General features: G+C 70.0%; 2 protein-coding genes across 5 annotated transcripts in view; both read left to right on the top strand.

The window, feature by feature from the left end:
• Window positions 1-4174, top strand: part of FLNC (filamin C) — a 37075-nt gene extending 32901 nt beyond the window's left edge. For all 4 annotated transcript variants that reach the window (XM_062579537.1, XM_062579528.1, XM_062579519.1 and 1 more), the window contains 7 exons: window positions 64-201; window positions 559-674; window positions 1022-1154; window positions 1810-1986; window positions 2501-2719; window positions 3521-3730; window positions 3815-4174. In XM_062579537.1, the coding sequence (XP_062435521.1) occupies window positions 64-201; window positions 559-674; window positions 1022-1154; window positions 1810-1986; window positions 2501-2719; window positions 3521-3730; window positions 3815-4002 (1181 nt within the window). In that variant the 3' untranslated portion in view covers window positions 4003-4174. The remainder of the gene's footprint in view (window positions 1-63; window positions 202-558; window positions 675-1021; window positions 1155-1809; window positions 1987-2500; window positions 2720-3520; window positions 3731-3814) is intronic.
• Window positions 4175-4633: 459 nt separating this feature from the next.
• On the top strand, window positions 4634-6075 carry ATP6V1F (ATPase H+ transporting V1 subunit F). Its single transcript, XM_062579760.1, has 2 exons — window positions 4634-4839; window positions 5830-6075. Exons 1-2 carry the CDS (start codon window positions 4682-4684, stop codon window positions 6029-6031), a joined length of 360 nt encoding a protein of 119 aa, XP_062435744.1. The 5' UTR covers window positions 4634-4681; the 3' UTR covers window positions 6032-6075.
• Window positions 6076-12928: the final 6853 nt, after the last annotated feature.

Here is a 12928-nt window from a genome sequence, read left to right as displayed (position 1 = left end):
TTTGCGCATGGGGACATGGGGGGCAGGCGGGGGGCCGTGCCCACGCGCGCCCCCCGCCCCCAGGCGAGTTCAGCATCTGGACGCGGGAGGCGGGCGCCGGCGGCCTCTCCATCGCCGTCGAGGGGCCCAGCAAGGCCGAGATCGCCTTCGAGGACCGCAAGGACGGCTCCTGCGGCGTCTCCTACGTGGTCCAGGAGCCCGGTGGGTCCCCAGGCGCCCCCCGCCCCCCCCCTCCAATGTCCCAGCCCAGCCCGGACCCCCAATTCTCCCAGATCCCCCCAAATCCTTTCAGAGCTCCCAGCACAGCCTAGACCCCAAATCTCCTCAAATCCCCCCAAATCCGCCCAAATCGCCCAGCATGGACCAGACCCCCCCAGATCCCTCAGATCCCCCCCAAATTCCCCAGCACAGCCTAGACCTCCCAAATCCCCCCCAAATCCCCCGGTGCAGCCCAGACCCGACAACTCCTCCAAACCCACCTCATGGGTGCACGCACCTCCGTGCGCGGGTGCTCGTGTGCACGGGCGCTCACGCGCGGACGCCGACGGGCTCCCGCAGGTGACTACGAGGTCTCCATCAAGTTCAACGACGAGCACATCCCCGACAGCCCCTTCGTGGTGCCGGTGGCCTCGCTGTCCGATGACGCGCGCCGCCTCACCGTCACCAGCCTCCAGGTACCCGCCCGGCCCCCGCCGCGTCCTTCGGCCACCCGGTGCCACGCTGTGGCCCCCTTTTCCCCCGTGTCCCCCGTGCCACCCTGTGCCCCGTGTCCCTCTGCCACCCTGTGTCCCCTGTATGCCCTGTGTCCATGTGTCACCCTGTCCCCCACGTCCCTATGGCACCCTGTGCCACGCCGTCCCCCCCCATATCTCCCCATGTCCTCCTGCTGCCATGTGTCCACGTGCCACCTAGTGCCACCCCATCCCACCGCGTCCCCGTGCCCCTTGCGTGGGGTGCTGGGGGCACCCGTGGGTGGCTGTGGCGTGGGTCCTGCCGTGCCGACGCGGTGTGGCGCCCGCAGGAGACGGGGCTGAAGGCGAACCAGCCGGCGTCGTTCGCGGTGCAGCTCAACGGGGCGCGCGGTGTCATCGACGCCAAGGTGCACACGCCGGCCGGCGTCGTGGAGGAGTGCTACGTGTCCGAGCTCGACAGCGGTGCGCCGTGCCGGCCGCGACGGGCACGGGGACAGCGGGAATAGCGGGACCTGGGGGTGGGAGGATGTGGGGGTCTGGGGCCATGGGAATACGGGATCTGAGGACATGGGGACAAAGGAGCAGGGGGACAGCAGGATGGGGGACATGGGGATGGGGGCCACAGGGACATGGAGACATGGGGATGGAGGGTTGGAGGGATACAGGGACAGGGGACATAGGGATGGGGGCCACAGGGGCATGAGGACATGGACCAGGTGGACATGAGGATGGAGGGTTGGAGGGACATGGGGATGAGGGACATGCGGATGGAGGGTTGGAGGGACATGGGGACATGGAGATGGAGGGTTGGAGGGACATGGAGACAGGGGACACAGTGATGGGGGACACATCAGTGATGGAGGGGCGTGAGGACGTAGAGCAGGTGGACATGAGGGTCGACCTCATGTAGGCAGGAACATGGGGATGGGAGGTGGAAGGACATGGGGCAGGGGGACATGGGGATGGGGAGATGTATGGATGTGGGGATGAAGGGACAGGGAGACTTGGTGACACGGGGCTGTGGGGACGGGGAGACGTGGGGCCGTGGCGAGGGGGTCCACGAGGCTGTGGGGACGTGTGGAGGGGACCACGGGCACTGACGTGCGGGTGCCCGCAGACAAGTACGCCATCGGGTTCCTGCCGCGGGAGAACGGCGTGCACTCCATCGACGTGCGCTTCAACGGGCGCCACGTGCCCGGCAGCCCCTTCAACGTCCGCGTGGGCGAGCAGAGCCAGGCTGGTGACCCCGGGCTCGTCACCGCCTACGGCCCCGGCCTGGAGGGCGGCGTCACCGGTGGGTGCGGGACGGGAACACGGGGGGGGTACCTTACGTGGGAGTGGGAACGGGGATGTGGGGATGGCCATCACAGGCCGGCACAGGGACATGCCTGTGTGGTGGTGGCACTGGCAACATGGCCGTGGTTATGGGTGGTGGCACTGAAAACATGGCCATGCCTGTGTGGTGGTGGCACTGGGGACGTGGCCATGGTAGTGCAGACATGCCTGTGGGGTGGTAGCAGTGTGGACATGGCCATGCCTATGGCATAGTGGCACTGAGAACATGGCCATGGTAACTGAGACATACCTGTGGAGTGGTGGCACTTTGCAGAGGGCCATGGTAACGGGGACATGGTTATGAGGTGGTGGCACTGGGGACATAGGCATGGCTATGTGGCAGGGGGGCAGTGCCCAGTGCTGCCCGGTGCTGTGGCCATGCCCCATGGTGGTGGCACCCCGTGCCCGTGGTGGTGGTGGTGCATGTCGGTGGCACCATGTGCCCATGGTGACACCTGTGTGTGGTGGCGCAGGCGTGTGCTCCGAGTTCCTAGTGAAGACGGCCAACGCGGGAGCGGGCGCGCTGGCGGTCACCATCGACGGCCCCTCCAAGGTGAAGCTGGACTGCGTGGAGTGCGCTGAGGGCCACCGCGTCACCTACACCCCTATGGCCCCTGGCAGCTACCTCATCTCCATCAAGTATGGTGGCCCCCACCACATCGTTGGCAGCCCCTTCAAGGCCAAGGTCACCGGTATGGCTACACCACTGGGACCAGGCCATGTGGCAGTGGGATGTCCCCAGGGCAGGGCAGCAATGTCTCCAGGGTGGTGTGATGGTGTCCCCAGGTGGCAGGCTCAAGGATGTCTCTAGGGCCAGATGATGAAGTCTCTGGGGTGGTGTGCGCAGGGGCTGTCCCTGGGGCCAGATGACGATGGTGTCAGGGTGTGATGGTGTCCCCAGGGCAGGGTGATGGGGGGTTGCCCTATAGCACTGTGATGGGGGTCTACAGGGTGGTTTGGCAAGGGGAGACCCCAGGGTCCTCATCCTCAGCTTGGGGTGATGGGGGTGACCCCCAAGTTGGGTGGTGGCATGGTGGCATGCTGGGTGTGTCCCCAGGACAAGGGCGATGGGGGTGTCCCCATGACAGTATGATGGGGCACATGCCCAAGTCTGGGAGCCAGTGTCCTGGGCTGGGCTGTCAGTGTCTCCATGGTGGCGTGCCATGGGGAAAGTCCCCACGTCGGGGTGACATCCCTGCAGCGGTGCGTCAGGAATGTCCCTATGGTGGCTTCGTGGTGCGTGTCCCCAGGTTGGGCTGAGGGTGTCCCTGGGGTGCTGTGATGATGTCCCCGGGTTTGGGGTGACGATGGTGTCCCTGGGTGGTGTGATGGGAGTATCTCCAAGGTGGTACGCCACAGGGTGCCTTCCTGGGTTGGGGTGACGGCGTCCCCACGGTGGTACACGGGGTGCATCCCTGAGTCGGGGTGCAACCGACGCACCCCCCATGGCGGGTCCCGGGCCGGGCTGATGAGGTGACCCTCGGGGCCACCAGGCCCGCGGCTCTCGGGAGGCCACAGCCTGCACGAGACGTCGACGGTGCTGGTGGAGACGGTGACGCGGGGGGCGGCGCGGGGGCCGCCCGCCTTCGGGGCCCTGCCCAAGTTCTCCTCGGACGCCGGCAAGGTGGTGGCGCGGGGGCCAGGGCTGTCCACCGCCTTCGTGGGCCAGAAGAACCACTTCACCGTGGACTGCAGCAAGGCCGGTGCGTGGGGCCGGGGCCGGGGCTGGGGGGGGGGGAGGGCGTGGGGCCGGCGGGACCCCGCTGACGTCCCCGCCGGCCCCGCAGGCACCAACATGCTCATGGTGGGGGTGCACGGCCCCAAGACGCCCTGCGAGGAGGTCTACGTGAAGCACGTGGGCAACCGCGTCTACAACGTCACCTACACCGTCAAGGAGAAGGGCGACTACGTGCTCATCCTGCGCTGGGGCGACGACAACGTGCCCGGCAGCCCCTACCGCGTCACCGTGCCCTGAGCCGCCCCCTGCTCCCCACCACCCCCCCCCCCCAGCCGCGGCCTTTTGTAAAAAAGCAGAAAAATGCACCAAAAAAAAAAAAAAGGAGAGAAAAAAAGGGAACTACGCAGCCCGCGAGGCGGCCGCGGTGCTGGGGGGGTCCGTCCTCCGGCAATAAACCACTGGTGTCTCACGGGTGCTGTGCTCTGTGTGTGCGGGGTCCCTGGGGCGGGGGGGGGGGGCAGGACGCCTGGGCCCCTTGTGGGGGGGGGGGGGGAAGGGCAGGACGCCAGGGTTCCCCCCCACCCCCCGCCCTCGCTCAAGGACGAGGAGGTTCTGCGCATGCGCGGGGACCGGCGGCTTGGGGGCGTGGCCAGGGGTTGGGGGCGGTGCCGAGTGGGAGTGGGCGTGGCCGGAGCGGGAGAAGGCGGAGAGGCGCGGCCGCTGGGCCGGGGCCGGTGGGCGTGGTCAGGGCGGTGGGGGGCAGGCGGGCGTGGCCCGAGGCGCTGCAGATCGGGCGGGGTGGGCGTGGCTCCGGCCCGAGTGGGCGTGGCCGAGGATATAGGAGTGGGCGTGACCAGGCATGCAGGGCCGGCGCGGGGGGCGTGGCCAGAGCGGCGGGGCGTGGCCAGGCGTGCCGGGGGGGGGGGGCGGCGCATGCGCGGCGGCGGCCGGAGCCGGAGCCGGGGCGGCGGCGGCCATGTCGGGGCGCGGGAAGCTGCTGGCGGTGCTGGGCGACGAGGACACGGTGACCGGGTTCCTGCTGGGCGGCGTGGGCGAGCTCGACAAGCAGCGGCGGCCCAACTTCCTCGTGGTGGAGAAGGAGACCAGCCTGGCCGAGATCGAGGAGACCTTCCGGTGCGCCGCGGCGGGGGCGAGCCCCAACCGCCCCCAGCCCCCCGCTTCCGCCTCGCCGGGGGGCCCAGGCGTCCGGGAGGGGGGAGAGCTCGGGGGGGGGGCAGGTGTCTGAGGGGGGAGGGGAGATCTCGGGGGGGCCCAGGCGTCCGGGAGGGGGGAGAGCTCGGGGGGGGGGCGGGTGTCTGAGGGGGGAGGGGAGATCTCGGGGGGGCCCAGGCGTCCGGGAGGGGGGAGAGCTCGGGGGGGGGGCAGGTGTCTGAGGGGGGAGGGGAGATCTCGGGGGGGCCCAGGCGTCCGGGAGGGGGGAGAGCTCGGGGGGGGGGCAGGTGTCTGAGGGGGGAGGGGAGATCTCGGGGGGGCCCAGGCGTCCGGGAGGGGGGAGAGCTCGGGGGGGGGGCAGGTGTCTGAGGGGGGAGGGGAGATCTCGGGGGGGCCCAGGCGTCCGGGAGGGGGGAGAGCTCGGGGGGGGGGCAGGTGTCTGAGGGGGGAGGGGAGATCTCGGGGGGGCCCAGGCGTCCGGGAGGGGGGAGAGCTCGGGGGGGGGGCGGGTGTCTGAGGGGGGAGGGGAGATCTCGGGGGGGCCCAGGCGTCCGGAGGGGGGGGAGAGCTCGGGGAGGGGCCCAGGCATCCGGGGGGGGGGGACGACGACAAATGTCCTGGGCGGAGGGAAAGGGGAGCTCGGGGGGGGGCAAAGGGGAGCTCAAGGGGGGCCAATAGGTCTGGGGGGCTCAGGCATCCGGGGAAGGGAGGGGAGCTCGGGGGGGGGGGTCTCAGGCATCCAGGAAGCTCTCAGGGGGCATATTTGGGGGGGACCCAGGTGTCTGGGAATGGGGGGGAGCCTGGGAGGATGCAGGTCACGGAGGGGGGGCAGCCCAGGGGACCCAGGCGTCCGGGCGGATGGGTAGGGGGGTGCCCGAGGGGTCGGTGTGTGTGTGTGGGGGGGGGACACCCCAGTGCCCGGGCACTGACCCCCCCGCTGCCACCACGCAGGAGCTTCCTGAGCCGGGACGACATCGGGATCATCCTGATCAACCAGTACATCGCGGAGCTGATCCGGCACGCCATCGACGCGCACGCGCGCTCCGTGCCCGCCGTGCTGGAGATCCCCTCCAAGGAGCACCCCTACGACGCCAGCAAGGACTCCATCCTGCGCCGCGCCCGCGGCATGTTCACCGCCGACGACCTCCGCTAGCCCCCCGGCCCGCGCCCCCCATTAAAGGCCGGGTGCCCCCCCGAGAGCTGCCCGTGCTGCGCTGCCGGCGGTGGTGGTGGTGGGGGGTGGGATGGGGAGGCCGGACGCCGCCCCGGCGCCGTCGCTCGTCCCGTCCCGTGACCCGCGAAGGGGAAGCGCTGCCGGCTGCTCCTCCTCGGCGCTCGCCGCCGGGAGCCGGCTGCACCCGGAGCCTCCCGGGCTGCGAAAGGCGTCAGCGGGGGGTGCTGACGGTGTTTATTGCCCGTGCCGCAGCTCGGCCCCCCCCCCCTCCGTGGGGAGCTGCCGTGGGGCTCGGCCCCTCCGCGGATGGGGATCAGCCTGCTCCAGCCTGGCTCCGGGGTCCGGGGGGCGACAGCGGGTCCAGCAGTTCCTTGAAGCTCAGCATGTTCCTGGGGGTGCAGGATTGGGGGGGGGGGGGATGCAGGGGTGCAAGATGGGCAGGCAGCGGGGTGGGGGAGGGTGTGGGGGGGAGGAGGTGGCGGGGGCACGGTGTGGGGGGGGTGTTACGAGGGGGCACGGGATGGGGGGACGGGGGGGTGCCGGACCCTCAATGAAGTCACACAAACGTGGGTCGTTCTCAGTTGCCGGCTCGTGCTAGCAGGGGGCATGTGGGGGGGATCATTGGGGGGTGGGGGGGGGAACGAGGGTGTGGGGGGGGGCTGGGGGGTATGAGGGGGTGCAGGACAGGCAGGGGCACGGTGTGGGGGGGCGAGGGGGTGCGGGACGGGCGGGGGCACGATGTGGGGGGGTGTTGGGGGGTGAGGGGGTGCGGGACGGGCGGGGGCACGATGTGGGGGGGTGTTGGGGGGCGAGGGGGTGCAGGACGGGCAGGGGCACGGTGCGGGGGGGCGTTGGGGGGCGAGGGGGTGCAGGACGGGCAGGGGCACGGTGCGGGGGTGCATTGGGGGGCGAGGGGGTGTGGTACGGGTTGGGGCACAGTGCGGGGGTGCATTGGGGGGCGAGGGGGTGTGGGACGGGCGGGGGCACGGTGCGGGGGGGTGCAGGGGTGCGGGATGGGCGGGGGCGCGGCGTTGGGGGGCGCGGGGGTACCCGGGGACGCGCCCCACGCACCTCCGGCGCCGCGAGCGCAGGGCCTGGCTCCGCGAGCGCCGCACGAGCTCCAGGTGCTGCCGCAGCGCCGCCCGCGGCCCCCCGGCCTCTGCCTGCCGCCACGGGGTCAGGGCCCCGCGTGGGGCCGGACCCCCGCCCCCCATCTACCCTCCCCCCCAGCCCCCAGAGCCACCTTGTCCTTGGATGTCCACCCCCCATATCCCCCCCCAGGCCACCCTGTCCCGGGGCATCTGCCCCCCCACCTCCCCCCTCAGCCCCCCCCCCAGGGCACCCTGTCCCGGGGCATCTGCCCCCCCCACCTCCCCCCTCAGCCCCCCAGGGCACCCTGTCCCAGGGCGTCTGCCCCCCATATCCCCCCCCCCCAGGGCACCCTGTCCCGGGGTGTCTGCCCCCCATCTCCCCCCCCCCTCCAGCCCCCAGGGCCATCCTGTCCTGGGGCATCTGCCCCACATATCCCCCCTACCCCCGAGGGTGACCCTGTCCCTGGTCATCTGCCCCCCTCCATATCCCAGCCCCTGGAGTGACCTTGTCCCAGGGTGTCTGCCCCTGTGCCCCCCACCAGCCCCAGAGCTGCTGACCCCCACGTCCCGGCCCCCCCTTGCTCCCCGTTCCCCATGTCCCTGTCACCCGCCGTGTCCCGCTGCCCCCCGTCCCCCTGTACCCGCTGCTGCTGGCAGGGCTGGGCCCAGCTCAGGTGGGGGCCGGCTGCCCCCTGTGCCCCCCGCCAGGGCCACGACAAGGGGGGCTCCCGGCACGGACCCTGGGGCTCCGGCCTGGATGCGTCCCCCCGATCCCGGGGCGCTGGGTCCCTCCGTCGCAGAGGCGCTGAGCTGGATGCGTCCCCCTGGTCCCGGGGTGCTGGCCCCCCCCAGGATGAGGGTGCTGGGCTGGATGTGTCCCCGAGGTGCAGGGTGCTGGGTTCCTCCCAGCATGTGGAGCCTGAGCTGGGCCCCAGGACCTGGCCCAGGGGGTCCCCAGGCTCCGCCATGGGGTCAAGGGGGGAAATGTCCCCAGGGGACACTGGGGGCTGCAGGGACAGGGGCTCCTCCAGGGCCACCTGGGTCGGGGGGGACACCAGGGGCTGGGGGGACACCTGCCTCCCTGGGGACATCCGAGGCTGGGAGGACACTGAGGTCTGAGGGGACACTGACTCCTCTGGGGACACCTGGGTGTGGGGGGACCCCAAGCTCTGGGGGGACACTGGCCCCCCTGGGGACATCTCAGGCTGAGGGGACGCTGGGGACTGGGAGGGCACACGCCTCCTGGGAAACATTTTAGGCTGGGGGGACACCAATTCCCCTAGGGATCTGGAGGTCTGTGGGGACACTAAGCTCTGGGGGGACACTGGCTCTCCTGGGGACATCTGGAGGTGAGGGGACGCCAGAGTCCGGGGGGACGCTGGCTCCTCCAGGGACACCCCGGGCTGGGGGGATGCCAAGCCCTGGGAGGACACCGGCTCCCCGGAAAGCCCAGGAGTCTGAGGGGACACCACTGTCTGGGCAGCCCCCTGCCCCCCTGGGGACACCTGGGTCTGGAGGGACACCGGCTCCTTCAGGGCCCCCCGGGACCGGGGGGCTGGGGGGGGTTGTGGTGGCACCAGCCCCCCTGGGTATGCCGGGGGCCGGGGCAACACTGGTTCCTTTGGGGACACCAGAGTTGGGGGGGACACCAGCACCCCAAGGAACACCAGGGACTTGGGGGGCACCAGGGACACCCTGGCCTGGGGGGACACCTGGGAATGGGGGGACACCAGAGACTGGAGGGGCACCTTGGGTAGGGGGGGCGCATTGGGTGGGGGGCACGCTCGGGGTCGGGAGGTCACCGGGGAACTCCAGGGCAGGGGGGGCGGCAGGGACACCAGCTCCTTTGGGGACACCCAGGGCTGGGGAGGTGCCAGGGACGTCCAGGAGTGGGGGGACACCTGGGGAAGGGGGGACACTGGCTCCTTTGGGGTCACCCAGGGCTGAGGGGATGCCTGGGGCTGGGGGGGCACCAGCTCTTTTGGGGACACCTGGGAAGGAAGAGACACCAAGGGTGGGGGGGGCACTGTCTCCTTTGGAGACATGTGGGGTGGAGGTCTGGGCGGTGGCCTTGGGGGGGCCATGCCCCACACCTGGGCCCCCGGGGTGCCCATGGGGGACTGGCGCCTGGTGCCCAGCAGCACCAGGGCCACAGCAGAGGGGGGAGCTGGGCCAGGCAGGAGCCCCCATGGGCCAAGAGCCCCCAAGCTCCCTGGGGGGACACGTCCCTCGGGGGGTCCCACGGCCGATGCTGCCTTGTGGCTCCTCGGGGTGCCCTGGGGAGAAGGAGCTGGTGGGCACCAGGCCAGAAGCAGCACCCAACAGGGAGGCTGGGGCAGCGGGGAGCACCTACCGGGGACGTGCCGTGACCGTGATGGAGGTCCAGGTCGTGTCCATGGACGTGGCAGTGGCTGAAGTTGAGGTCATGGTCGTGTCCGTGCACGTGGTTGTGGCTGTGGTCACGGTCATGAGCACGTCTGTGGACTCGGCCGTGGTTGCAGTCATGCCCATGGACACGGCTGTGACTGCGGTCATGGTTGTGTCCTTGGCCGTGGCTGTGGTTGTGGTCATGGCCGTGGTCCCTCTCCCGGCCGAGCAAGCAGCTGTGGTCGAGGTCATGGTCACGGCTGGCGGTGTGGTCACGGCTGAAGCTGCGGTCGTGGTCGTGGTCATGGTCATGGTTGTGGTCATGTCCATGAATGTGGCTGTGCTTGTGGTCATGGTGCTGGCCATGTCTGCGGCTGTGGTGTCCCCACCAGCCACATGGACATTGACATGGAGTCGCCCATGGGGTGGGGGGGGGCCAGCCCAGAGCCACCTCCCCACAGCGGGGGTAGGGAGGCGCCTGGGGCACAGCTGGGGGCAGTGGGGCAGAAATGGGGAAGGACCCAGGCGTCCTGCCACCCCTACCCCCCAGGGGACCCAGGCGTCCTGCCCCCCCCAACCCCTAGGGGACCCAGGTGTCCTGCCCCCCCCACACCCCCCCCCAGGGGACGCAGGTGTCCTGCCCCCCCCCCCCGGGGACCCAGGTGTCCTGCCCCCTCCCCCCCCAGGGGACCCAGGCGTCCGGCCCTACCTGTGCCCCCCCGCAGCGAGGCTCCTCCAGGCCATGCTGCCTCGGGGCGCTGGGGCACCCGGACGCCTGGGCCCCCTGGGTACACCGGGGGGGGGGGGGGGGGGGGCGGTGTCGGGTGGCGACACCTGATCGGGGGGCGGGGCCGGACGCCTGGGCCCTCTGTCACTGGGGGAGGGGCAGCTGGACACCTGGGGGCCCGGTTAGGGCGGGGGGGGGGGCAGGTGGGGGCAGTTGTGGGTCAGGGCCCTACATATCGGGAGACCCTTGCCTGCTCCCGGCTGCGCGTGCCCCATGTGCACACGCACCGGCGTGCAAGCACCCACACACTGGAACGCAGGCACCACTGCACAGGCACCGACATGTGTGCACAGGGGTTGCACTCGCGTACACACACATGAACACGCATGCACAGGGGTTGCACACACATGAACATACATGCATAGTGGTTGTGTGCACGTGCACACACACACACACACACACACACGAACAGGGGTTGTGTGCACACACACACACGAACACGCATGCACAGGGTTGCACTCGTTGACGTGCATGCGGAGGGGTTGCAGGTGCCCTGACACGCCCTTGCACACGTGCACAGCTATGCACGGGCGTGTGTGCAGGCCCCGAGGCTGTTTGCACACCTCTGCAATCACGTGCACCAAGGTCAGCCGCACACGGCGAGAAGTAGGTCGGTGACATGCACGGGCGTATGTGAGCGCACACACACGTGCACACGCCTTTGCACGCCCAGGCTGCGGGTGCTCCTCGGCCCCACCGCCCCCACCCCAGGGTGCCCGTGTCGCCCAGCCTGTGTTCATCCTCTTTGTCCCCAAAGCCGCTTAGTGCGGATCAGCGCAACACGCATGGACACGGCCACTTACACGCCCCCAGCGGCCTCCGTATGCAAACATGAGTGCACACGCGTGGACACGGCCCCTCCACCCGCCTGGGGACATGCACACACATGCACATGCATGGACATGCAAACACGGGTGCACACGCGTGGACACGGCCCCTCCACCCGCCTGGGGACATGCACACACATGCACATGCATGGACATGCAAACACGGGTGCACACGCATGGACACGGCCCCTCCACCCGCCTGGGGGCATGCACACACATGCACATGCATGGACATGCAAACATGGGTGGACATGCCCACTTGCACAGCCCCTGCCCCTTCCTGGCACGCGCACTGCACGTGTGTGTGTATGCTGGATGCAGGGCTGCAGGCATGCACAGAGGCATTCACACGTATGCACGCTGCACGCCTGCACACGCAAACACTCACACATGCACACACGTAAATGAGCATGTGTGCACAGAGGCCTGAGCGCACACACGCCCTGCAGGTGCACAACACGCGCGCAGTGGTGCCCACCCCACATTGCACATGCCGAAAAGAGCACACGCTCCTCTGCACCCGCCAGTGCACCCCTGCGGCAGTGCTTGTGTTACACACACACACACAGGGAATCCCAGGAACATGCACACGTCCTTGTGCAGGGGCCATGGTCACACGTGCAAATTCGCACACCGCGGAAGTGCAGCCGTGTGGCAGGGCAGGCGTGTAGGTGTGCCGTCAGCTCAGGCATGCAGCAGTGCAGGCGTGCAGCACTGCATGCAGTGCGGGGGCAGAGTAGGCAGTGCAGCACTGTGGCAGTGCAGTGTAGCCATGTACCCGTGCACGGTGCAGTGCGGCTGTGCAGCGATGCCAGGCAGCGCAGCTGGTGCAGCATGGCCGGCGCTGTACGGCCAGTGTCGGTGCAGCCTGGCTTGTGCAGGGCACCTGCTGTTGTAAAGCAGTGCCATGCAGCCGGTGCTGTGCAGTGGTGCAGTGTGGCAGGCGTCGTGCAGGCAGTGCAGCACAGGTGGTGCGATGTAGCGGGTGCCGCACAGCTGGTGCCACGCAGCCGATGCGGTGCAGCTGCTGCAGTCGGTGCAGTGTGGCCAGGGAGGTGCAGCAGGACTGTGCGGTGCAGCGGGTGCAGTGTGGCTGGTGCAGCCAGTGCAGCAGGGCCAGTGTGGTACAGCCGGTGCGGTGGGGCCAGTGCAGTGGGTGCAGCAGGTGCAGTGGGGCCGGTGCAGGGGGTGCAGCAGGTGCAACGGGGCCAGTGCAGTGGGTGCAATGGGTGCAGTGGGCACAGCAGGGCCAGCGCAGCGGGTGCAGCATGGCCAGTGCAGCGGGGGCAGCAGGGCTAGTGCAGTGGGTGCAGTGGGGCTGATGTAGCTGGCGCTGCAGGCGCAGTGGGGCAGGTACAGCTGGCGCAGCAGGCGCACCAGGTGCAATGGGGCGGGTGCAATGGGGCCGGTGCAGCAGGTGCAGTCGGTGCAGCAGGTGCAGCGTGGCTGATGCAGTGGGTGCAATGGGGTGGGTGTAGCACGCGCAGAAGGTGCAGTGGGGCAGGTGCAGCAGGTGCAGCGGGTGCAATGGAATGGGCGCAGTGGGCGCAGCTGGCACAGTGGGTACAGCAGGTGCTGTGGGGCTGGCACAGTGGGTGCAATGGGGACGGCACAGCAGGCGCAGCGGGCGCAGCAGGTGCAATGAGGTGGGTGCAGCAGGTGCAATGGGGTGGGTGCAACGGGGCCAGCGCAGCGGACGCAGTGGGTGCAGTGGATGCAGTGGGCGCAGCGGGTGCAATGGGGCTGGTGCAGCAGGTGCAATCGGGCGGGCGCATTGGGTGCAATGGGGATGGTGCAGTGGGTG

Source organism: Rhea pennata, chromosome 1, assembly GCF_028389875.1.
Source record: "Rhea pennata isolate bPtePen1 chromosome 1, bPtePen1.pri, whole genome shotgun sequence".
NCBI lineage: Eukaryota > Metazoa > Chordata > Aves > Rheiformes > Rheidae > Rhea > Rhea pennata.
The sequence above is the reverse complement of the archived record's forward strand: the minus strand, read 5'-3'. Positions and strand labels throughout refer to the sequence as shown.

Bases quoted from the DNA above. Each gene is read 5' to 3' on its own strand.
- ATP6V1F (XM_062579760.1), top strand. From the start codon at position 4,682: ATGTCGGGGCGCGGGAAGCTGCTGGCGGTGCTGGGCGACGAGGACACG. The intron at 4,840-5,829 runs GTGCGCCGCGGC...GCCACCACGCAG, and splicing joins GAGATCGAGGAGACCTTCCG to GAGCTTCCTGAGCCGGGACG.